At 31.8% G+C, this 22,283-nt stretch overlaps 4 protein-coding genes across 10 annotated transcripts; all 4 read right to left on the reverse strand.

Moving 5' to 3' along the window:
* Positions 1 to 1,788: 1,788 nt before the first annotated feature.
* LOC107411102 (metallothionein-like protein type 2) lies at positions 1,789 to 2,811 on the reverse strand. Its single transcript, XM_016018616.4, has 3 exons — positions 2,652 to 2,811; positions 2,365 to 2,445; positions 1,789 to 2,107 (listed from the first exon to the last, which is right to left on the reverse strand). Exons 1-3 carry the CDS (start codon positions 2,714 to 2,716, stop codon positions 2,008 to 2,010), a joined length of 246 nt encoding a protein of 81 aa, XP_015874102.3. The 5' UTR covers positions 2,717 to 2,811; the 3' UTR covers positions 1,789 to 2,007.
* A 4,802-nt stretch (positions 2,812 to 7,613) lies between these two features.
* Positions 7,614 to 8,780, reverse strand: LOC107411103 (metallothionein-like protein type 2). Its single transcript, XM_016018618.4, has 3 exons — positions 8,620 to 8,780; positions 8,251 to 8,331; positions 7,614 to 8,017 (listed from the first exon to the last, which is right to left on the reverse strand). The coding sequence occupies exons 1-3, from the start codon at positions 8,667 to 8,669 to the stop codon at positions 7,924 to 7,926; spliced, it is 225 nt and encodes a 74-aa protein (XP_015874104.2). The 5' UTR covers positions 8,670 to 8,780; the 3' UTR covers positions 7,614 to 7,923.
* A 2,722-nt stretch (positions 8,781 to 11,502) lies between these two features.
* Positions 11,503 to 15,001, reverse strand: LOC107411101 (probable GTP-binding protein OBGM, mitochondrial). Of its 5 annotated transcripts, none has more exons than XM_016018614.4 (8): positions 14,848 to 15,001; positions 14,400 to 14,459; positions 13,975 to 14,094; positions 13,655 to 13,885; positions 13,439 to 13,565; positions 13,208 to 13,290; positions 13,047 to 13,109; positions 11,503 to 12,915 (listed from the first exon to the last, which is right to left on the reverse strand). In XM_016018614.4, exons 4-8 carry the CDS (start codon positions 13,787 to 13,789, stop codon positions 11,779 to 11,781), a joined length of 1,545 nt encoding a protein of 514 aa, XP_015874100.3. In that variant the 5' UTR covers positions 13,790 to 13,885; positions 13,975 to 14,094; positions 14,400 to 14,459; positions 14,848 to 15,001; the 3' UTR covers positions 11,503 to 11,778. The 5 variants fall into 5 exon arrangements, with proteins under 5 accessions (XP_015874100.3, XP_024926939.3, XP_015874101.3 ...); XM_025071171.3 differs by lacking the exon at positions 14,848 to 15,001 and adding an exon at positions 14,627 to 14,821; XM_016018615.4 differs by lacking the exon at positions 13,975 to 14,094 and having other exon boundaries at positions 13,457 to 13,565.
* Positions 15,002 to 15,716: 715 nt separating this feature from the next.
* On the reverse strand, positions 15,717 to 21,163 carry LOC107411083 (uncharacterized). 3 transcript variants are annotated; one of them, XM_016018593.4, is made up of 5 exons: positions 20,850 to 21,163; positions 19,685 to 19,922; positions 18,480 to 18,565; positions 16,856 to 18,371; positions 15,717 to 16,660 (listed from the first exon to the last, which is right to left on the reverse strand). In XM_016018593.4, the coding sequence occupies exons 2-5, from the start codon at positions 19,839 to 19,841 to the stop codon at positions 15,972 to 15,974; spliced, it is 2,448 nt and encodes an 815-aa protein (XP_015874079.4). In that variant the 5' UTR covers positions 19,842 to 19,922; positions 20,850 to 21,163; the 3' UTR covers positions 15,717 to 15,971. The 3 variants fall into 3 exon arrangements, with proteins under 3 accessions (XP_015874079.4, XP_048325115.2, XP_048325114.2); XM_048469158.2 differs by lacking the exon at positions 20,850 to 21,163 and adding an exon at positions 20,622 to 20,831; XM_048469157.2 differs by lacking the exon at positions 20,850 to 21,163 and adding an exon at positions 20,052 to 20,607.
* Between the last annotated feature and the right edge of the window lie 1,120 nt (positions 21,164 to 22,283).

A 22,283-nucleotide genomic window follows, 5' to 3' on the forward strand; every position in this document is an offset into this window, starting at 1 on the left:
GTCACAAATCATGAGGAGAGCTACTAAGCTGACGGGCATAAAAGGAAAAGGTGCAGAGATATTACCGAGGAAAAGAAAGATCCCAGATGATATTCGAGTAAGTTGTTGGACCAAAATGCAGTAGTTTCATGCAGACAAGAGGCAAGAACAAGAATAAGACACGTGGAGAAAAAACATGAAGGAAAGGGAGGATAAAAAGGGAAAGGACGGGATCTACTTTTTGGTGCAGACACCTATGAAGCTCTCAAAGGCCTAAATCCAGCCAAAATTAATTTGAAAGACGTAAACATTATAAGCACTGGTTGGATTGCGTAGTGCGCTATATTTCTTTAAGTTGTACAGAAGTTTTTCTAGTGTACACGCCAGGTAAGCATACTGAATCTAGTTATGTTCTTTGGGGAATAAAAAAAAAAAAAATGAAAAAAAAAAGAATTGGAAAAGTTATGTTCTTTTAGAGACTTAGGACTGCTGCGGGGTTGGATCAACCTTGCTGTTAAAATAATAATTTACAATATCCTCCTTAATTTAACCCAAAAAAAAAAAAAAAAAAGAAACATTTGACTTAGTAGTCCAAAAATAAAAATAAAAATAAATCGGTTATTTTATTGATTTTTCTTGAATTAATATGGATTGTGGAAATAAACATGTTTTATAAACAATATAAATAATTTTTTTTAAACCTGGAGTTGTTGTTCAATAACAATATCTATGTATAATGTATGGTCTAAATATTATGCATTATGTGGATCTTGAATGCGACCAATTTCTTTCTTCTGGTCTTTTCTTTTCTGTCTATATTTAATGGGAAAAACTCAACTGTTTTTTTTTTTTTTTTTAAATGGGAATAACATGAAAGGTTTTTTTTGCTTTGTGATGAAAAAAAATGATAATAATTTTTTCTTTTGATAAATTTCATGTGAAGTTAATTGATTTGTTGGACTTTAATAATCATGTGAAAAAATGATGTATCATTTATTTTAGCCATTAAATTAAAATATATTTGAAAATAATTATTAGGATTAAAAGTTACAAATCCAAAAGACAACAAGAGGATCATGATTCCATGTAATAGTGGTACCTTTTTTTTCATTTTGTGTTTTAAAAATTTATTTATCATTTGCAGGTCGGGGAATTCAAATTCAAAGATTGTTCTGAAAAAACAAAAAGGCTTTGCTGCTGAACCATCCTCAAAGTGACTGAGTAGTAGCTATCTCTTTAATGATGATGAATTAAGCTTGTTGCCATAGGAAACTGGACTAGGAAAGAGTATGTATAGTTAATTTGAAGCCAAAATAAAAGAAGACCTTCGTTTAAGGCTTTATTTATTATGGTGGAAAAGTGGAAGGAAAAAGATGGATAGAAAAGTGAAAAGAAGGAAAACAAATCGGTTGTTTGGTTAGGAAAGAGAAAAGGATAGATAAAAAATAGGAAATGAGTTTTCCATCCAAAACATTCGCTCTACATAGAAAAGATTATTAGAAGGAAAAAAAAAAAAAAAAATCGGTGAATGAAAAATAGTTAAATTTATCTAAATTTGTTTCATTCTTTCCATTTTTTCACTTCTATACCAATTAATTTTTCATCCTTTATAATATACTAAACACCAGAGGAAAAAATATGAACTTTTCCATCCCTCTAATTTTCCACCTCTTTCATTTTTCGTTCATCTTATTTTTCATTCCTCCTATTAAACAATGGCTGATTCTTCAATATGATTCAAGCCTTTCCCTTTTCAAATCCAGAAAAATCACAAAGAAACTCCATTGATATCCAACAAACATAAAAGCAGAGACAAAACATAATTTATATAAGCTGAGGAAAGGGTACAAAGGGTAGCCATGGATAATTAAACCACAAATCCCAAATGAACTCCATAGCTGTCTTATTTTACAGTAAAAGTTTTATTCATAAAGATCACCCAACCAGAGTCACAAATACTCCATGCTAACTTTTGTATTCATTTTTCTTATTTAAATTGACAATGGTTGCTTTCTCCAGCTTTCATATTCATTTGCCGCATTTGCAGTCAGAGCCACAGCTGCAGTCTGAGCCACAGTTGCAGCCACCATTCTCTGCTCCATAGCTCATCTCCGATCCCTCAGAGTGCCTGCATGCAATTGCCGTTTTGTTAATGTTATGGATTAATAAAAACGAAAAACATATAATATATATATAGATATAATTTTTCTCTTGTCCTGTTCGAAAATTATGGACAAAATTTATCTAAAATTCACTCTAATAAGAGGATGAATCTGAACAAATTTTGTCAAGGATTTTTTAGATAAAAAAAGACTATATAATATATATATAATAAACACGAAAATTTGATGGATATTTGTGATAGTAATATAGATATACACATACATCTTGACTGGTGCAACCCCAGCAATGATGGTCTGAGTGGTGGTTTTCTCTGCGAAACCAAGGTCAGGGTACATACCACATCTGCATATATTCACATAAATATGAGATTTACATACTACAAGTTGAATAAATTTCAAAGAATATTTGAGGATTTGAGTGAGAAAATTAAGCACATGAAATAATTCTATATATATATAAAAGAAAAGTAGAGGGCATATTATTGGTTGGTTAGAAAAATAGATGTCAGCTGGGAAGAGAAATTAATAATATTGATGACTGATGAGTACCCGCCACAGCCGCTGCCACAACTGCAAGCTGAGCCACATCCGCATGTTCCTCCACAGCAAGACATTTTTCTTCGATAATATATGCTTTTACGTCTTAAGGAACTTGTATAAATTCAATTCTATATCTCACTCTTGGACGACTTGTTTGGCTAAGGGAACTTGTACCCTCTATTTATAATGAAGCTGTGGGGTTTATCTACCCTACGCGTGGATGATTCCGAGGTGCTATTTTATTTTATTTTTGCTTCAAGGATTCCTAGACTAGATATCTTCTACCAGTCAAAATCACAACGTATATTTCCTAAACAGAAATGCTAAAATGGATGACAACCATTTATCACCGTTCAATCATCATGATTATTTTATATATATAATTGACCAATCTCATGGCATCGAGAGAAAGAAACTCACAATCTCCCATCCCCACAATAACAAAATTATATATATTATAACAGATTCACATTATGTCCAATTTATATGTATCATCCTCACAATGCTGTATATATATATATATATATAAACTCTTATCTTTGAAGGTATTTTATTTATTCAATATTTTTCCTTCGGTGCATATATATATATATATATATATATATATATATTAAACGAGAAGATGATATATATAGGAAATATATATCTAAAAAAAAAAAAAAAAAAGGGGGGGGGGGGGGGGGGAATAGACAAATTATAATGGAATATTGTGCTAAAAGGTCAAAATATTACAATCCACTAATATAATCCAATGGCACATGATTTAATTTAGAAACACCAATTTGATGAAGCTATATTCAACACCGAATAATTGAATTTTAGAGTGGTTTTTTTTTTTTTTTTTTCCTTTTTTGATTATGTCCAAAGATAATTATGAATATATAATAAAAGAGAAAATGCATTGAAAAAGAAGTCAATGCAACTTAGGTAGTACTAGTAGAGGGAACGGCCAAATTTAATTTAGTTTACATCATTGTGGTATCAGCCAAATTAAATTTCTAAGTCTTAATCAGGATTAGTCTAGAAGTAATCGTCATTATAAATAAAAGGAAGTGGACAAATATTATTCATCGAGTCACTTTCAATTTTCGATAAATTTTAGGAGCCAAAATTAAAATCCTTATACCATTTTTTTTTTTTTCAAATCCCTGTGGACCCACTGAGCAAATTATTCATAAGATTGCAATGAAAATGAAAATTTTAAGTAACTGTGTCTCTTTGCAGTGGCAGACATAATTGTAGACATCAAACATTTGACTTATTATTCTCGAAAATCTCGGTGTTTTTGTTCTTCACTTATTTTTCAGATGAACCAATCCTCTTATCCTCCATTACCGAAAGGTCCAAGCCTAGAAAACCAACTTTCCAAGAATAAGAGAGGGCCCCATTCTCTTGTTTTTATTCTGTCTTGAGCTTCCTAACACGGTTAGTGGTGTGGAAAATGTCAGCTTTTTGATATGTAGACCCAACTGGTTCATCTTCTTGCAGCTTTTCAATCCTATAAGATAAACAAGATATGGGTTATGGTTGTTTTGATTCTAAGATTTTTTTGGGTAATATTAAGCGTTTGGGTGTAGAGGAAGGTGAAGGTATGGGGAGTTGAGTGCGAGGCAAATTTTGGGCACAAAGCGTTTGACTTATTGCCTGAATAAATCGTACGCTTGCAGCTGTGAGGTTACTGTTGGTGTGCTTTTTTCAGTTAAGGGAAAATACTTCTTGTTTTCAAACCCATCATGAAGCCCATTACAATCTAAGCCCTTTTGATGAAATTTTTTGGGAGAAAAAAAAAAACGATTGGGGATGAGATGCGAGATTCATTATTATATTACATCAACATATTTTAGTTTTGAAGAGAAATTTAGTTTGTGTTAAATACAAATTTTGAATTTTACTTTTTATTAAATATAAATTTTGAATTTTATTTTATTCCACCCTATGACTTTATATCAAGTGTTGAATATAATAGTTAATATGGTAATGCTACAAGTATTAAAATATTTATTAAATTGTATATATTAAAATATTATTTATTTGTATATTCATAATTTAAATGTGGATATGTAAATTTTTAAATTAAAAAATTAATTAATTAAATATTACTATATTATTTATTAAATTATTTGATCAATAAATTTGATGATTATTTTAGCAAAATTAGTATTATTGATAGTCAATATAATGTTTCAAATGACAAAAATGGTTCAAAACCTAGCTCATATCCCTCGGCCCAGTTGTCATAATCTGTAACATTCGAAAAAAAAAAAAGAAATGGTAAAAATATAACATTATTTTACTTTGTAACCAAATTGTGACTCATGGTCGGGCTCTAGGAATGTACAAAATGTGTGATTACATAGGGCTCCATAGTTATAGAGCTATCATTGCCATAGGTATATAATTGGTTATATATATATATATATATATATATATAGATATATGTATATTAAATTTTAGAAAAAAAATTATTTTCGTCAAAATTAATGAGCATAAAAATTGACGATTGAAAGATCCAAAAATATTGTATATCAGATAAAATATTTAACAAGGTTTTTTTATTATTCTTGAAACTCATTTCAAAATTAAATATAGGTGAATATAATTAACTCAACCTATATAATAATACATAGTAAATACCACCTATGCAAAACTAATTAATAAAATTATATTTATGTCTTATTTTATGAAAAGTAAAAAGAAAAAAGAAAAAAAAAAGAAATAGATATTTTATTCAGATTTAATAAGTCTAATACTAAAATTAATAGTTTTTTAAGAAATTTTCTCTTATTAAAAGAAATATGGAAGGAAAAAGGAAAAAAAAAAAAAAAAAAAAAAAAACTCTTTATCTTCTACAAGTTTGTTTATATGTTTTTACAAGGTTTTGCTTCTTTGTTTTTGTTTTACCACAATTCAGATTTTATTTTTATGATCTTCTCTATTAACTTTTGTATTTATTTTATTCTATTTTGTTTTCCTTTTTTTTTTTTTTTTGGCCATAAAAAATTAAAATGCGTTATAGGAAACAACTATCTCGAAATGAAAAATGAAAGGAGAAAAAAAAATTGAAGAATTTAAATAATCTTAAAAAGTGCTCTCGATAGATTCATTATTAAAGAATCACAAATTTTAAACTACGTAGTTGAAAATTTAATAGAAAATTTAATAATGACCATCAACTAGATCATGAAAAAAATTTAGGACTTAATGAAAATAATAAAAATGAAGATGTTGATGTTGACTATGAAGTGCACAATTAAAATGATAAAATTGAAAACTTAAATGATTTAATTGATAATATGTCTATTCCCTCTAATATTTCTAAATTTGTGGTTCCAGAATTTTGGATAATCTTGATGTAAAATCTAGAAATTTCTTAATAATAAATGGTCTTATAAAAGATCTTTTATTATAAAAGGATTCTAAAAGTAAATTTTCTAGATAATTATTGATTAAAAGAATTTCATTAGTGATTTTGCTTCTAGAAATGCGAGAAGAATTATTTTTACAAAATTTGTTGCATTTCAAGATTTACACGTAGTATTACTTAAGGTATTTGCTTCTTTTTTTTTTTTTTTTTTTGGGTTAAAGGTCTATTCATATGAAATTACAAGAAGATATTAGTGAATTGGCTTGGACAGAGTTTTAAATATACTTTCAAGTATAAATTAAGTGCTTTGCTAGTACTTTTTTTTTTTTTTTCTTTTCATGGTATACGGGGGAAAAAAAATTGAAATTGCTATATTTTTGTTATGTAATAATTTTATAGTCAAGGATTATTATAATATTTTTATTATTATTTGTTAATAAATGGAAAAGTTTATACATATATATAAAAAGATGAAAAAAAAAAAACACTCTTTTAAATTTTGTATAGGGCATTTCAAATTTCAGAACCGGCTTTGAAATTGTCCAAACAACTTAATATATAAATTATATTTAAAAAAAAAATTTAATATATAATTTTATTCTTAAAAAAAACGTAATATATTAAATTTATATTAAAATATCTTCGCTGACATAAATTTATATGTATTTTTTGCAAGCAAGACAACATGTTATGTATATTTTATCATCTTCATGTCTTATATGTGTCAAAACTATTTTATTTTTCTCAATAATATATTACATGCTTGAGATATCTCCTATAAATTATACCAATAAATGTAATATATATGAAGATATTATATAGACGAAAGTGAAAGTTCATCTATATGCCAAGTCCAACTAATTCATTGACAAAGTCTAACCAAATTGGCACCTAACACCATAGATAAAAGTCCAACACCAAAATGCCAAAACCTAAACATCGTATCTTCTAGATTTTATCATAATTAGTATAATCTATTATTCAAACTTTCTCAACTTTTAACTTTAATCATCTAATCCACATTATGGGTAAATTATTCTCACTCCCTTTTCTTTTAGTATAATATTCTATAATTTTACAATGGTGTTGCATACACTAAATTTTTTATCATATGATATGGCCAAATATTATATTATTTTTAATGAAAACTAAATAGATATAAATGAACATTTAAAAGGGATAAAAAAAAAATTCAATATAAATTAATAAAATAACAATATGTCATTTTACCTTATTACTTTGGTAAACAAATTAATAAAATTATTGTTAATTTTGAAGTGGAAGATTTGAATTCATCATAGAGGACAAAAAAAATTTTAGAATAAAATTACAGGTGTAAAGAAGATAAGATATAAAATATTTTTTGTCATAGTTGCAATGCGTGTCATCTTAAACTTCTTTAAATTAATTTGTCAAATCAATAATTGAATATATACAAATATTCCTATTTCACCTTGGATCAATCTTGTTGAATTTTATCATTTTATCATGTGATTTAATGATGCTAAAAAAGAAAAATGGAAGTTTAGTTTGAAATATTACTTAGTACAGCATTAACGAAGAGAGGAAGAGAAAAGAGTAAAGTAATTTGCACATAGTGAAGAGAGTACTTGAAATTGTTAAAACATAATTTAGCGTTTCAGTTGAAGACCAAAACAAAGACAACGAACTCCATTGCCCCAATACTAGCAAAAGCAGAATCAAGCCCAAGATTTATATATCTAAGCAGAAACACAGAAATTAAACAAAGCCATGAAATAAAAATACTACTTCAAACTCCATGGCAGTCTTATTTACATCAGGCTTTTTTTTATCATATAGATCCCAACCACAGACTCAGCACCATATAATAATTTTCTTTTTCTTAATTATTATTTATAGGCCTCCTTATGGGCTCTATAATTGTCCAAGTTTTGATCATTTGCACGTGCATGGGTCGCACTGGCAGTTACTGCCGCAGCCGCACCCCTCGTTCTCTGTTCCATGGCTCACCTCCGATCCATCATTGTCTCTGCAAATATTCATTTTTGCTCATCAATTTTTGTTATAATTATTTCATTTCATAGATTTGAACATTTCTCATCCCAGAAAAAAAAAAAGAAAAAAAAATCTTTTTTTTTTTAACCCAATAAAAGACTGACCATATATAGAGATTTGCTATGAATATAATTTGTAAATAACTTACATCTTAACTTTATTACCACCCCACCCCCCCAAAAAAAAAAAAAAAAAAAAAAAACTTACATCTTAACTGGTGCAACCCCAACAATGATGGTTTCAGTGGTGGTCTTCTCGGAGTAACCGAGGTCAGGGTTTCTACCACATCTGCATAAAAAATAAAAAAAAAACAATAATAAAAATAAATAAAAATAATCATATATATTACACAAACAAGAAAATTATTGTCAATTAATTGAAAAAAAAAATCATCTGGATAGGATTTTGTATCCAAATCCAAAAAAATGGTTTTGAAATACACGATCAAAGAGCTTGGGAGCATCAATGGAGTCGAGTAAGAAAAGTGAATGAACATGATAGTATAGAAAATTGAAGTTGTGGGTCATGGTTTAAAAAAAATGGATATGAGTGCGAGGTAGAGACAGAATTGATTACTTGCAGCCACTTCCACACGAGCAGCTAGAGCCACAACCACAGCCAGACATTTTTGTTTTATGATATTTTTACTTCCGCACCAAAAAAACAACTGATTTACGAACTCAAATATTCAATTCTCTCACTCACTCTTGGACGTGTTCTTTGGGTAAGGGACTTGGGATTCTATTTATAATGCAGGAGGGGATTAATCTACCGTACACGTGGGTGGATGAATCCAAGACACATAGATATATCTTTCACCCATCAAAATCACAAATAAAAAATAATAATGAAAAAAACATTTATATATGACATGTATATTGATCATATATATATATATATATTTTGGATCATGTATATTGATCATATCTTTGAAAACGATTTTATGTATTTATGAAACTTTTCCTTCAACGCAAAATCAATCTTAAGCAAAACAAATAATGGGGAGGGAGGAAGATATATGCAAATAATTACAATATTGGAATCTTGTGTTTAAAAAGTCAAAACATTGCAACTCATTGATGTCTTAATTAATCCCAAAGGCACAGAATTTTGATTTAGAAACACCAATTCCTTATGAAGCTTAATTAATTAGCTAGTCGAAATCAAATTATTGCATTTAGAGGTTTTTTTTTGTTTTTTTTTTTGTTTTTCCCCTTCATCTTTTTAATTAGCCCCAAATGAGTTATAAAATAAAGAAAGCACAAAAAAAGGTGGAAGTCAACTTTTATAGCCAGTGGTAGTAGAGGGAATTGTGAAAATGAAGGTCACAAGGAAAGAGGCCAATTCAATTCAAGTCTTAATCAGCTGAGGATTAGATGAGAAAGAAATAATAACAATTCAATAAATAAAAAGGAATGGACGGTAAGGGTCACTTTCGTTTGGTAAAATTTGGGTGCCAAAATATTATCCCTTTAACTTGGAGCCATATAGGACCCCACCACTAAATTATTTCTATAAAAAATTGGAAAAATATAGATAGGTACTCTTCGGATATGATAAAATAAACAAAATAAAAAACTAAAAATGTTGGGAGTAATATTTAATTTATGCGTCGTAAGTTGCTGAGCGGCACAAGGCAGACGGCAAAGCATGCCTCTTTGCAGAAATGTGGATATGTACCATACCCAAGTGGGCAGAGTTCATTTGAATTTTGAGTTCGTGAACATATCAATCTCTATGTCCCTCATTTTATTATTAATATGAGCAAACAAAATCATTGATTAATCCCAGAAAAAAGAAAAAATTATTATCCTGGGTCCCATTTGTAATAAAGTTAGCGTTTTTATTTATTTAATTTTTTTTTTTTTTGTTATGCTTCTACCATTTTTTTTTCTTTTTTTGGTAATATTCTTTTATGCTTCTACTTGTAATCCTCAAAGCTCAAGTTACAGTCCCCACAGAAGACACAGAACACAGAAAAACAATCCCTAATGGAAAACTTCAAAGCCATGTGGGTAATCGGGTATAATCTTTCCAGAAAAAAAAAAAACATATTTTCAATAAAGAATCGAGCACTTTTAATGAATCAAATGCTAGTTTGGCCTGTATAAGCTATAGGAGAAGAGAAATATGACCAATTAACTTCTTTGGCATATTGTCTTTGAATATTTAATTTAGGCTCATTCAAGAAGGTTGCAATTTTTTGAAAATAAAAACAGCATAATTTTCTTGTCTTCCACCTTATATCCTCCATTACCAAGCGGTCAAATCCTAGGTAGCCAAGAAACTTTTCCTCCAATGGAAAGGGTATCACTTTAGAAGAGCAAATAAGGCCACCTTTTTCCTTTTTTTTTTTTTTTTTTTTTTTTTTTTTTTTTTTTTTTTTTTTTTTGGGGGGAAGAAGAGTGGGTACCATTGTTTTTGAATTTAATGCCGTTCTTGCTTTTATCATCCATTTTTCAAGCACAAGAATTTAACATCTTAAAAGCTTTCACTTTCCCAATATTGAAAAAACTTGATAAAATTATGGATGCACAAAGGGGTGTGTTCCATAAGCTATCATATATACATGGTGGGCCTTCAATGGCTTCCGTCCCCTTATTGTGGAGTCTGCCTTTAGTCTACTCAAAAGCGATATATTTATTCCCTTCTAAGTTTCTGACACTTTTTGCCTGCTTTTTCCTTTCTTAATTATTAGAAAGGTTCTCCATTTGTGGGGTTTTCCTTATTCTTCTTCTTTTTCCTTCATATTTTCAAAAATCTTGTTTAATATTTAAACTTGTTCGAGCTTACTTGCTAATACAGCCAATTGGTACAAATATAATAGTATAACAGTCAATACACGGCTTTGAGTGTATTAGATTCCAGACGTAAATCCTTGAAATCAATAGCATTTCTATGTTGAACGTTACTAATTGCTCTATTGAAAATGCTGATATTATTATGATAATTGGTTTCAAATTGAAAAATCAAACATTTAGAATCAGTGGCATTTTTACGTTGAATTTTAGTAATTGCTCTATTGAAAATGCTGATATTATGTAAAATCAACATTTAGAAATGAAAAACTATGTAGCAAAACCAATGGTGTGGAATTGAGTATAAATATGCGTATAAATTGTTCTTATCATTGAATGGAAAAAGTTAATGAGAGATGGACAACACCCATACATGATTCCAATCCAGAAGAGAAAACATGTCTATCCCGAAAGTTAAACGTAAATGACTGAACAAAACTTAAAACTAATTTCTCTCCATGAACAAATGTGATATTTTGCTTGATTTTAGAAACTAATCTGGAAATATCATTTGAGAAACTGTTTCTGAGAACGACTCGTGACAATTCAGAAGCTGCTTCGTTAGCGATTGTTAACCCTTTGAAACCAAAACACAACGGTAAAATGGAGAAACAAGTTGTGTAAGTAGTTTTTCAGCTTATGAAAATTTAGAGTTTAATAGTTGAATAAAATTGGCATTTCTTTAAATGGACTACTACGATTGGCATCCGATTTGTTTTGAAAATAACAGACACTTGAACTCAACAACCCATCAAAATGACCAAATGGCCAATGCTGTAAAGAACGAAGAGACACTCTCAATAATGAAGAACACCTGTCACCAATATCCTAATCCAACCATAAGCCGAATGCCACAGAGGCAAGTTTTCCTCTTCTTTTTTTCCGTATGACCCAAAGAATGGAGAGAAGCTCTCAGTAATAAACACTCACTGATAACCTAATTAACCATAATTTTATCTATTTTGAGTCTGTATAACATTTGACCGTCCATAAGCCTCCTAAGACCATCTTTTAGCTCTGGTATTCCCTCTTCCAAAACGGCACATACAGGAAAGATAGGAACATCTTGCACTCTTGTTTTCAGTTCTTCATAAACTCTATCAGCTCCCTCTTCATCAATTTTATTAGCCACTATTAAGCATGGTCTATCAGATAAACCTTCTTGATGGTATTCAAGCTCTAAAACTAAATCTCTTAACTGCTGCCATGGCGGAATTCCCTTTCTACCATCTAATGCAGCAGCCAAGTCTACCACATAAGCTAGAACCTTCGTGCGTTCAATGTGGCGTAGGAACGCATGTCCAAGTCCACGGTTTTCATGAGCACCCTTAATGAGTCCTGGAACATCAGCCACTGTGATTGATAAATCATCATAGTTCAGATTCCCTAAATTTGGTCTAAGAGTTGTGAAGGCATAGTGGCCAACCGAAGGCTTAGCCCTTGATATAGCGCCTAGTAGAGTACTTTTACCAGCATTTGGCATCCCCACAAGGCTCACATCAGCAATGCTCTTGAGTTCTAATACAAGAATAGCCTCGGAACCAGGAAAACCAGCACTAAGTAAAGACTGATCATCATCAGGTGCTTCAAGCGCAAAGGCATTATCCCTCTGGAACCTAGAGTTGGTGATTCTAGGCTTCCTTGAACCTCTGTTAATGGACACATTACCCAAACCACCCTCCCCTCCAAATGCTACAACTGCTCGTTGACCTCGTTCTGTTAATTCTGCAACATTGTATTGCATCTCTTGTTCTTCCTTTATCTCTTCTTTCATGCAAGATTTGGGAGTAGAAAATTGAGAATGAATGACAGGTGAGGCAACATGAGTGGTTTGATCCATTCTTGTCATTTCCTCCATATTTCTTTCATTATGAGATGCTAAGCCACATGTATTCTCTTCCATGCTTGGGGCCTTAAGGACAGGTTCCTGACAAGATCCAGATACATTACTAACAAGTCTGCCAGGAATCTCCCAAGGATCCAAATCTGTTGAAGAATGGTTTGAGTTTTCAGCTGGACAAGGAATTTCGCCTTTTACAAGATGAATAACCGTGCCAACAGGTACTTGGACAACCTACAAGAAGCATGAACTTTAGCATAAACTGCTGCATTTTTAATTTTTTAATAACCTGACAACAACCAACGATATATAATCTTGCCAGTAAAACTTATCGGCTTAAAATAGTAATCAAAATAGTCAATCACCTTATCAGCTCCCCGGGTTCCAATCTTGTCCTTTGAGGCTCCGTGTCCCCCTCGATTTGCAGTCTGCAATACAGTACAGCTATAAGTAAAATTTGTCAATTTGGATCATGAATTCAAGCCATATATTGTTCAGGTAATTGGAAGGAAAAGAGTAACAATACACAGTGATGCTGCAGACCACTAAAGTCCCAAACCGTTGGGGAACATTCCAGAATCACATCGCCACCTCTTCCACCATTCCCACCTAAAGGAGTTTCAAAATGGACAAAAGTTAACAATGCTACACATGCTTTGGTCTTTCTTAAAAAAAAAAAAAAAAAAAAAAAGGGATCATGACTGATTGGCCTGATAAGAAAATACACTTTTATTTAACGAAATGATAACCAAGACACCTATTGTAGAGAACACACCATCAGGTACACCACGCCGATCATGCCTACTACGGCGAAAGCTGGAGCACCCGTTGCCACCATCACCTCCTTTAGCATATAATTTGAACCTGTCTATCATTCTTCTCTCCTACATGAACATAAATAAAGAGTATAAACGCATAAATGCTTGTGTAGCAGTATATCAGAATACAGAAGTACAAGAGAAAAGGAGATTACCTGTAGAGGGGCAAGCTTTGACTTCTTGGGAGGAGAGTCTGAGTAAGAAGAAAAAGTTAGGAAAACCCATGGAGGTTTAAAGCATTGCCTTACGGCTTTTAAGTGCTGAAGGGATTTTGCATAGTGTGCCAACATATTTCTCTCTTCTTGTATCCCTCAATCTCTGCTAACTTAATGACTTAGAACCCTATAGAACAAGCTGTTCTTTTGATTCCTCTTGATGCTACAGTCCTGCAAAAGGTAAATAACCATATAATGATTCTATTTTGTAGGTTACATTTGTTGTAAGAGTATATGACAAGGATGGTTGCAGTTCATACATAATTCACCACATTTTCCTCCTTTTCCTTTTATAAATATTGTGCAATCCAAGTGTTGTAGTGCCTTATCATATCAATGTATCACGTTCAGTATGCAATTTGCTTGCGGTTAAATTGAACCTAAGGGATGATAATATAAAATGCAATTGGTCACTCAGACATGTGCAAAATAACTTGGTAGACATACTCATGCAATTGGAACTACTCAGATTAGCAGGCAAACAAAGAAATTATTGATTTCAAACCTCTCAGTATAGTATAATTTAGACAGTTAGCAAGACGCTTAATTCTATAAAAACAAATTATATCCAAAATCTAGATAAAGTAGAAAACGCATATTTCATCTTACCCATTATCACATCAAATAAAACAGCAGCATCTTACACACAGAATTAGATGGAGGAGAGAGAAAGAGAAAGAGTCACCTCAAGAGCGTTCTTGTTCATCTTGAGATACCTGAGACGGTTAATGGCGGCTTCTCAATCCTATAAGACAAAAAGGACCTGGGTTCAGCTTATTTTGATTATAAAATTTTTCTGGGTAATATGATTATGCGTTGGGGTACAGATAAAGGTGAAGGAAAATGGGAGTTTTGAGTGCGAGGCAAATACAGAACAGAAAGCGTTCGACGTATTGCCTTAGTGAAACTAACCTGTACCAGAGTGGTTAGAGTTCTTCGTTCCCATCTCTTTTTTTTTTTTTTTTTTCCCCAGAGAGGGACAAAAATAGAAAGGAAGTACATTTTGTGGGCACTAGTTCTTATTAACAGCCAACTAAGACGATGAAGTGTGTATATATTTACATACACGAACACCAAAGTTTTGAGATTTTGGAATGAAAGAAATATATAAAGAAGAAGAAAGCGAAGCTTACAGTGAAGAGGTAAGTCTATAGAGCGGTTTTTCATGGCTGTAGAGGATGCCCTTCGGTGGTCGGCTTCGTAGCGACTCGGTGGCTCCGACAGTAGTGGAATGTGGACCACGGCGGCTTCGGATGTATGGACGCGCTTGCCATATAACATTGTCTTTATTTGTCACGTGAGGCTCACGTGTCGCAGCAAAACGTTCGCATGTAGAATCATCGAGTGAAAATTTTCAATTTTTTTCTTTTCTTTTTTTTCTTTTTTTTTTTTTTAAGAAAAAAGTTTTAAAAATATTTTTTTCTCATTTAATTTTCCATTTCAACATCCATTGCGAATTGTATTTAAAAAAAAAAAAAAAAATGAGGCTCACATTATCTTAAACAAAGCTCGTATCTAAAAATAATTCCTTCTTACTTTTCTTTAAATTAGGCTATTTCACCGAATTGTAAGGCATCTTTCTTAAGTTGGACTTATATGGTCAATTTGTCACACAAACACCGCAACTTAGACAGAATAATATATATATATATATATATATATAAATGTTATTATCCCGGATATTGTACATAATATCATGAAGAAGAGAATTCTTTTATATATATTTTGATAAATTAAAAAATAAGATTTTAACACTAGACCTGAAAAAAAAAAAAATAATATTGAAACATTGTCATATCATATTGCAAGATCTAGAATATGGTATGAAAAGTGCAAATTTGCTATTTTATTCTAACAAGAAAATATTACAGCCAAAAATGGCAATTTTAAAGTGTAAATCACAGAGGAAATTAACCCATATAATAAACAATGGGATAATTACCTCAATACTGTTAACATAAACTCACATATAGTCATGTACATGTGTCAATGACACCCAAAAGAACACAAAAATAATAAGAATAATAATAATCTTATTGTAAATTTTACAGACTAGAATTCATCTTGCTTTACTGGCTATATCTATAAAAGTTTCAAAAAACTGGGAACTCAATGGGAGTTGGGGCAGCACTCTCTCAATAAGTCTTGGCTCTGTAAGTGGATCTACTTTCACAATCTACATATATATACACGATGATCTACAAAGAAAATTTCAATGTACAAGGGTGACAAACTGGTGATCTGGCCTAAAACAATCTCATAAACATGCAACTAATTCATCTAAAAGTTCCTCAGAAATCATATCCTCAAGCTCAAGTGCAACAATCTGTGTTTCCCACTGCAGGTTCATCCAACCATCACCTTTCCAAAGATCTCGAGCTACAACATCATCCAATGACTGGTCCAGTTCTGGCCTCAAGCTCAGGCAAGAACTGATCCTTGGCCACACTTCCTCAAGAAGATGTTGACCCTTTCGAATTGAACGAGTATTACAACTAAAAGAAAATGGCCTTGGAAAGTAAGTAAATGATTTCTCATTCATCTCATGGAGTGTCTCGTTGATTAAATCAAAAAGAATCTGGTGATCACAATCACAGTTAACCTCATCTTCATGGCATTCAAGTTCATCATGAAAGCAAGCTTCCAATTCCTCGAATAATGAAAGATTCAAAGGCTGATCCAGTGAGTGGCATGACCTAAGCTGCTCGTTATCAACGAAGCCTGACAGCTCAATTACATTCCTCACATAATTGAAGTCAGCATTTTCCATAATGTCTGGTCCAAAGTGCAGAAAGCAGTTATCCAAATGATTGTTTTCATTTTCAGTATTCTCACAGTTTGAAGTGGTATCAGTTGCTGGTAGAGAATCTGTGTTGTGCCCATTTTGTATGTCAACAACAGAATCTGACTCATCCGCGTGAGGAAATCTAGGATTTAACTGCGAACCTGATACAAATTAGAAAAGACAATCAACTACCATTCTGATTATATTAGCAAATCTCAGGAAGATATAAAGATCAATTCCAAGCTACTTATAAAAGAAAAACATATAACAGCCAGATTTATACATGTACACTAAGAAAAGATAATTGTGATTCATGTGCACTTGTATTTGAACTGATAAGGAGTATCTTTCAATACCTTCTGGCATTGGAAACTCTGCGGTGCTGGTTACATCATCTGTAAACTGAGTTTCAATTATTGATTCTTGACTCGTTTGTGGAAACTCTCTTGCAGGATCCTCTGAAATTCCAATCTCCTGTTCTTGGTGAGTAATGCTTTCCCTCACTGCTGATTCATTCACATCCATCTGGCCATCTGTTGCAGGAAGTCCATTGTCGTTCTCAGAAACTTTTAAACCAGCTGAATATTCAATATCTACACTCGTGTCACGTCTTTCTAACATGCTATTCTGGAAGTCATCCTCTACCATAACATTTAGCGGTTCAGAAAAGCTGATTATCTTTGGTTTAGTCTGACTGTGATCCACAATAGTCTTAATTGGCATTCCTAAACGAAAAGCATCATGAGATGCTCCATTTAGAAAGGAACAAATAGAGTCAAGATCAGGTAGGGACAGATTCCTTCTGCTGGATTTTCGAGCATGCCCACTTGACTGAACTTTTTCTTCATTCATCATTCTTAAGCTCCTGGAGTGGGGGAGCTTGGTAGCTCTGCCAAAACTAGTCTCAAACAACTGAGTGTACCTATCCAGAGACTCATTTAGAGAAGATGTTCTTCTTACAAGATGTGCACTTCGTTTGCTGATATCTTCATTGGAACCATCAATCTCATTACCATTCTGGCCAATGGTTATCTCTAGTCTGTTAGACATCTCATTACCTCCAAAAGGAACACTTTGCAGTGCTGCTTCTATGGTTGTGGGTTTATTCTTCTTGTTGCTTTCCTTAAGAGCATGTTTTATTTTCTGCTTGATGTCTCTGAAACGGTTCAAGACCAATTGATTCCAACCGTGGTTACTGGATCCATGGGGCAAACTTGGAGAAGTACTGCTTGTACAATGATCATTGGCGGTACAAGGTAAGGAATCCATATGTTGATCCTTTTGAGGGTTTGATTCTACTGACTTCTGTGCTTGGTTAACAGCAAGTGATTTCTCTCCTTTTGGGAAGAGCCACTTCTCATTCTGCTTGTGTTTGAGTGTACTAGTTCTGTTTTTTATAGCTTGTGATGAATCAGCTATAGGAAATGACCTTGATTTGGTTAATCTCATTTTGATATTGGACTTCTTTAGGCCCTGAACGTGGCTTTTACTAATGTCAGGATCTTGCAAGATTTTTAAGAAAAACTCCTTGTTTGCCTTAAATATCTCCAGAATGTCTGCTTCCATTAGTTTATCACAATTTTCTTGACAAATTGTCTGCTTCATTGCAATCTGATCATTCCCCAAGTCCTCAACTCCACTCATGTTGCCGCTGTTTTGAGGAATAATAAGGGGAGTTGTCTCATTAGTACTTGTTTCACCCAGACACGTTACTGAAGGCTCTATATGATGAACTGAACTTGTTCGGTGCCCAGGGAAGCTCAAAATCCATTGTTTGTGGCTCTCTCCCCTCTCTTTAGCACTAGATGATTTCGTGCGAGCTTTTCCAGATCTTTTGTTTCTAGAGATTGACTCTGTACTCTGTTGTTTAACCTATTATATTTTCATAATTACATTAAGGTACAAACATTATAAGTAGATGCATAGTGAACGTTAAGCTATTAGGAAACGGACCCAACTCATACTTAACAATGAACTTACCAGCAACGGTTCTCCTTCAGCATCCATACACTCATTTACTTCACCAACATCACGGTTTTCCAAAATTCTTTTCTCAATTCCATTACCTACATGTGACACAGGTCCTGCTAAGTTAGGTAGAAAACAAGAAAACAAGAAAACAAAATAGAGACCAACAAGAAAACAAAATAGAGACCAAAAGTCATATTTGTCATAAAGAGGGTCCCAACTGTCATTTTCAATTAAAAACCTCTATAAACATATGGGTTCCATTGTGCCTTCCTGAACCAAATTGATGGTTGATTGATTTCTACTATTAACTACTTTAGAGAAAAGGAATACCATTAAGATTCTAATACATGGGTGGAAATATTATTGTCTTGACAGATAGAGATATTACTTTCCCCTAAGTGTGGGGCACAGTAACACCAAGAACCAACAACCAACAGGGATTGTAAATTTGTAATGGTGTCAATGTTGGACCAAATTGGTTGTGGACCAAATTGGTTGTGGAAAACAATTATCATGATTAAAATCCCAAAGTATTTATAGAAGTACAGAATTCACATTCACTCTGCGTAAATTTTCAGGCATAGGGCCACAAACCAAGTATAGCATAGTTATCCAGATAACTCAAAGTTATATTTAGAAGTTTTGCTCTATGATATGAAGAACAAATTTGTTAGTCTAGTAGTTATAAACACATGAATCGGACTACAGTTCTTAATCCTTAGAACCACAATTTATGCTTACCATCATCTATTGGCATAAGAATACTGGAAATTCAACTGTACAAAAAATAAAAAAATAAAAAAATACAGTACCATTCCAAAACCAGACAAGTAAAATTAAAAGCTTTTGCTGTCTGGCCTAAGATTAACTTCAATGGTCTAAACCAACAAAATCAATCATCTTGGTTTTCTTTTATTTATAAAAAAAATGTTTAAATTCAAATTTCGTTTGGCATCTAGCTAGTTAGTCCCTGCATATATCTGACAGTTTGGGATTTCTATATGCATAACTCAGTCAGCAAAATTAAATATTACAATCATCCTATGGCGCAATTTAACTACTGAGCTTAGAAACTAATATAATTTATACAGGTGACTAATCATTCAGTTCTTTATATACTTTTCTTACGGGTATTAAAAAAAAAAAAAAAAAATGTTCCATTAGATCATGGAATAAGTGGAGAAGAGGAAAAGATAGGTGAAAAGATAGCTTACCATGGACACGTCGTCTTCCACCATGCCTTTTGTATGGGAGCATCTTCTTGACATTATGCCAACGATGGTAATCAAGAATATGCAGTATGCCCCACATACAACCTGAATGCTGATTACCCCCAAAACCAGAGTCTAAGCGCTGCAACTGCCTTCCCATGATTACCAAACTGGGAAAGTAAATCTCTCTCTAGCCACCTTGATTCCCACTTTAATTGACCGTTTATCTTGTGGAAGATACCTGAAAATAGTAACAAGATTTCACCGTATAAGCAACACAGAAAAGCAAACTATATTAATTAGTGTTATATATATATATATATATATATATAATTTACTTTCAAAGAAAAACTTCCTAAAACCAGATTACCTTAAAACCCAGAGCGTCAAAAACTTCGTCAGAAATTATTGTAAAGAAGAACATGTATCAAACACCATGTGAACAAAAAAATGAAAATCAGCTTGACCATGTCTGACAAGCTTGTGAATTTCCAAATTATCTATTGTCTTTTCTTGTTTTAGTTAGAGGCAACCTCCAAAGAAGACACTTTTGGGATTATATTTCGGCCAGATGTATTCAACGACATATATAAGACATAGTATATACCCACAGCCTCCAATGAAGAAAGAAAAAGAAGACCCCACAAAGACCCTTAAATTAATATAGCCGAATTACATCTCCATTCATTATCATTTTGGAAAAAATTCACAAAAAATCCGAATAACTTAAAACGACACATAAACAAAAACAGAGACAACTTACAAAAAGAGATAAGAATATGCAGCTGAAAAATTAATGCCAAGAAGCACAGAATTTATAGAGCAATCAATATGGCAGAAAACAAACCCCCCTCCCTCTTAACATTTATAACGGGTATTAATAAAGCAATCAAAAAGAAACAAGAAAAAGTAACATAAAAAAAGAGATAATTTAAACAACCTTAATCAGCACTAAAAACAAAAGGCAAGCTTGAAACGCTCATGGCGGGTTTTTGAAGAAGAAGAAGAAGAAGATGAGGTAAGAGAAAACTTGTTGGGGATATAAATATATATATATATATATATTATACAATATTTATATAAACCCAATAAATAAACTACTTAAAAACAACGGAATATATTTGAATAAGTAAAAAAATAAAAATAAAAATTAATGGGTGTAACGTACACGGGAAGGAGCAGAAAGGTAGAAGAAGAAGAAGAAGAAGAAGAAGAAGAAAGTAGCTGGTCTTGAAGCTCTCAGTTTACAGAGGGAAGACCCAGTAAAGGTGATCATATAAGGCGCCAAAAATAACATATTGGTGCGTCATTAACTGCCAAGGTTGGTCCCATTCTTTTCTTTTTGTCTGAACCAGCTGAGCATAAACCATGGTCCACATCTACAAGAAGTCTATGATGTAAACCACAGGATAGATTAGATTACCGGTCACAATAAAACAATGAAGATTTTAGAAACAGGGTTTAGATGGGTTTTTTTTGTTAGTGTATGGATTACCAACCAAAACCCGTTTTATAATTTTCACAACGAAATTTAAAGGCCTTGAATTGTTTTTTATCGTTAGGTGGCGCACTGACTTGAGGGAAGAGAAAGGTCATGGTGATGTCAACGTTACCTATTATATATATATATATATACATGTATTTGCATTATTGTTGGAAATTCCTATGGTTTTGTTAGTTGGATTGTTGTTCAATGAGGATCAAATAGTCAGCCAAAGTTCCTATCAATCCAATTTTACTTAACGGAATATTTTTCGAGCTCAAAGCACATGTCCGGAACCCATGTAAGCTTTTTACCTTTGTAAACCAAGCATTTAGCATTTTTCCAAAACAAAAAGTGTTTCATGTTTTAATTTAACCTTTATATGCTTAAAATTTTTTTTTTTCTATTTTACTTTTAAAAATTATTAATTTTTTTATCAAACAAACTGTTATTTGATAAAAGTGTTGCGGAATAAAACAGCTACTAAATAAAATCACATAAAAAATAAATATCAAACGCAATTGAGAATAATCACTAAGACATAGGACATCTCACTGTCGAGATCACAGTCATGCATGCAAGTTATCCCCAAAAAAAAAAAAAAATATATATATATATATATATCTCCAAAAGAGTTTTTAAAATAAAAAGCACATTTTAAAATAAATAACATATTTTAACATAAAGAGTAGAATTTTAAAAAATCTTCCAATAATCATTTTATATAATGCTATTTATTTTTATTTTTCTATAAATATTTATTGTTATGTTTACTTTCTTTATTTGTTGCTTGAATTTTTTCTCAATTATTAATAATTAAAAGACATAAAGAATAAAATTGAGTAATTAAAGCATAAAAATGATTTGAAAATTTATTCCAACATTAAATTAAATTATATAATATTCAATATAAATAATGGATGTAACTTCTTATATTTAAAGAGTCAAATTTACTTTCTATTTTAAAAAGTTAAAACAAAAAGTATATTGAAGCAGCTTGACTTAAAATAAAAAATAGATTGGAGCATATATTTAAAAGATTGATTCTTTAAAATGAAAAGCTTAAAAAGAATAAAAATTTATTTTAGAAATGCTCTTATATTATAACAGTAGTTAATT

The sequence above is a fragment of the Ziziphus jujuba genome, chromosome 10 (genome assembly GCF_031755915.1).
Source record: "Ziziphus jujuba cultivar Dongzao chromosome 10, ASM3175591v1".
Taxonomy (NCBI): Eukaryota; Viridiplantae; Streptophyta; class Magnoliopsida; order Rosales; family Rhamnaceae; genus Ziziphus; species Ziziphus jujuba.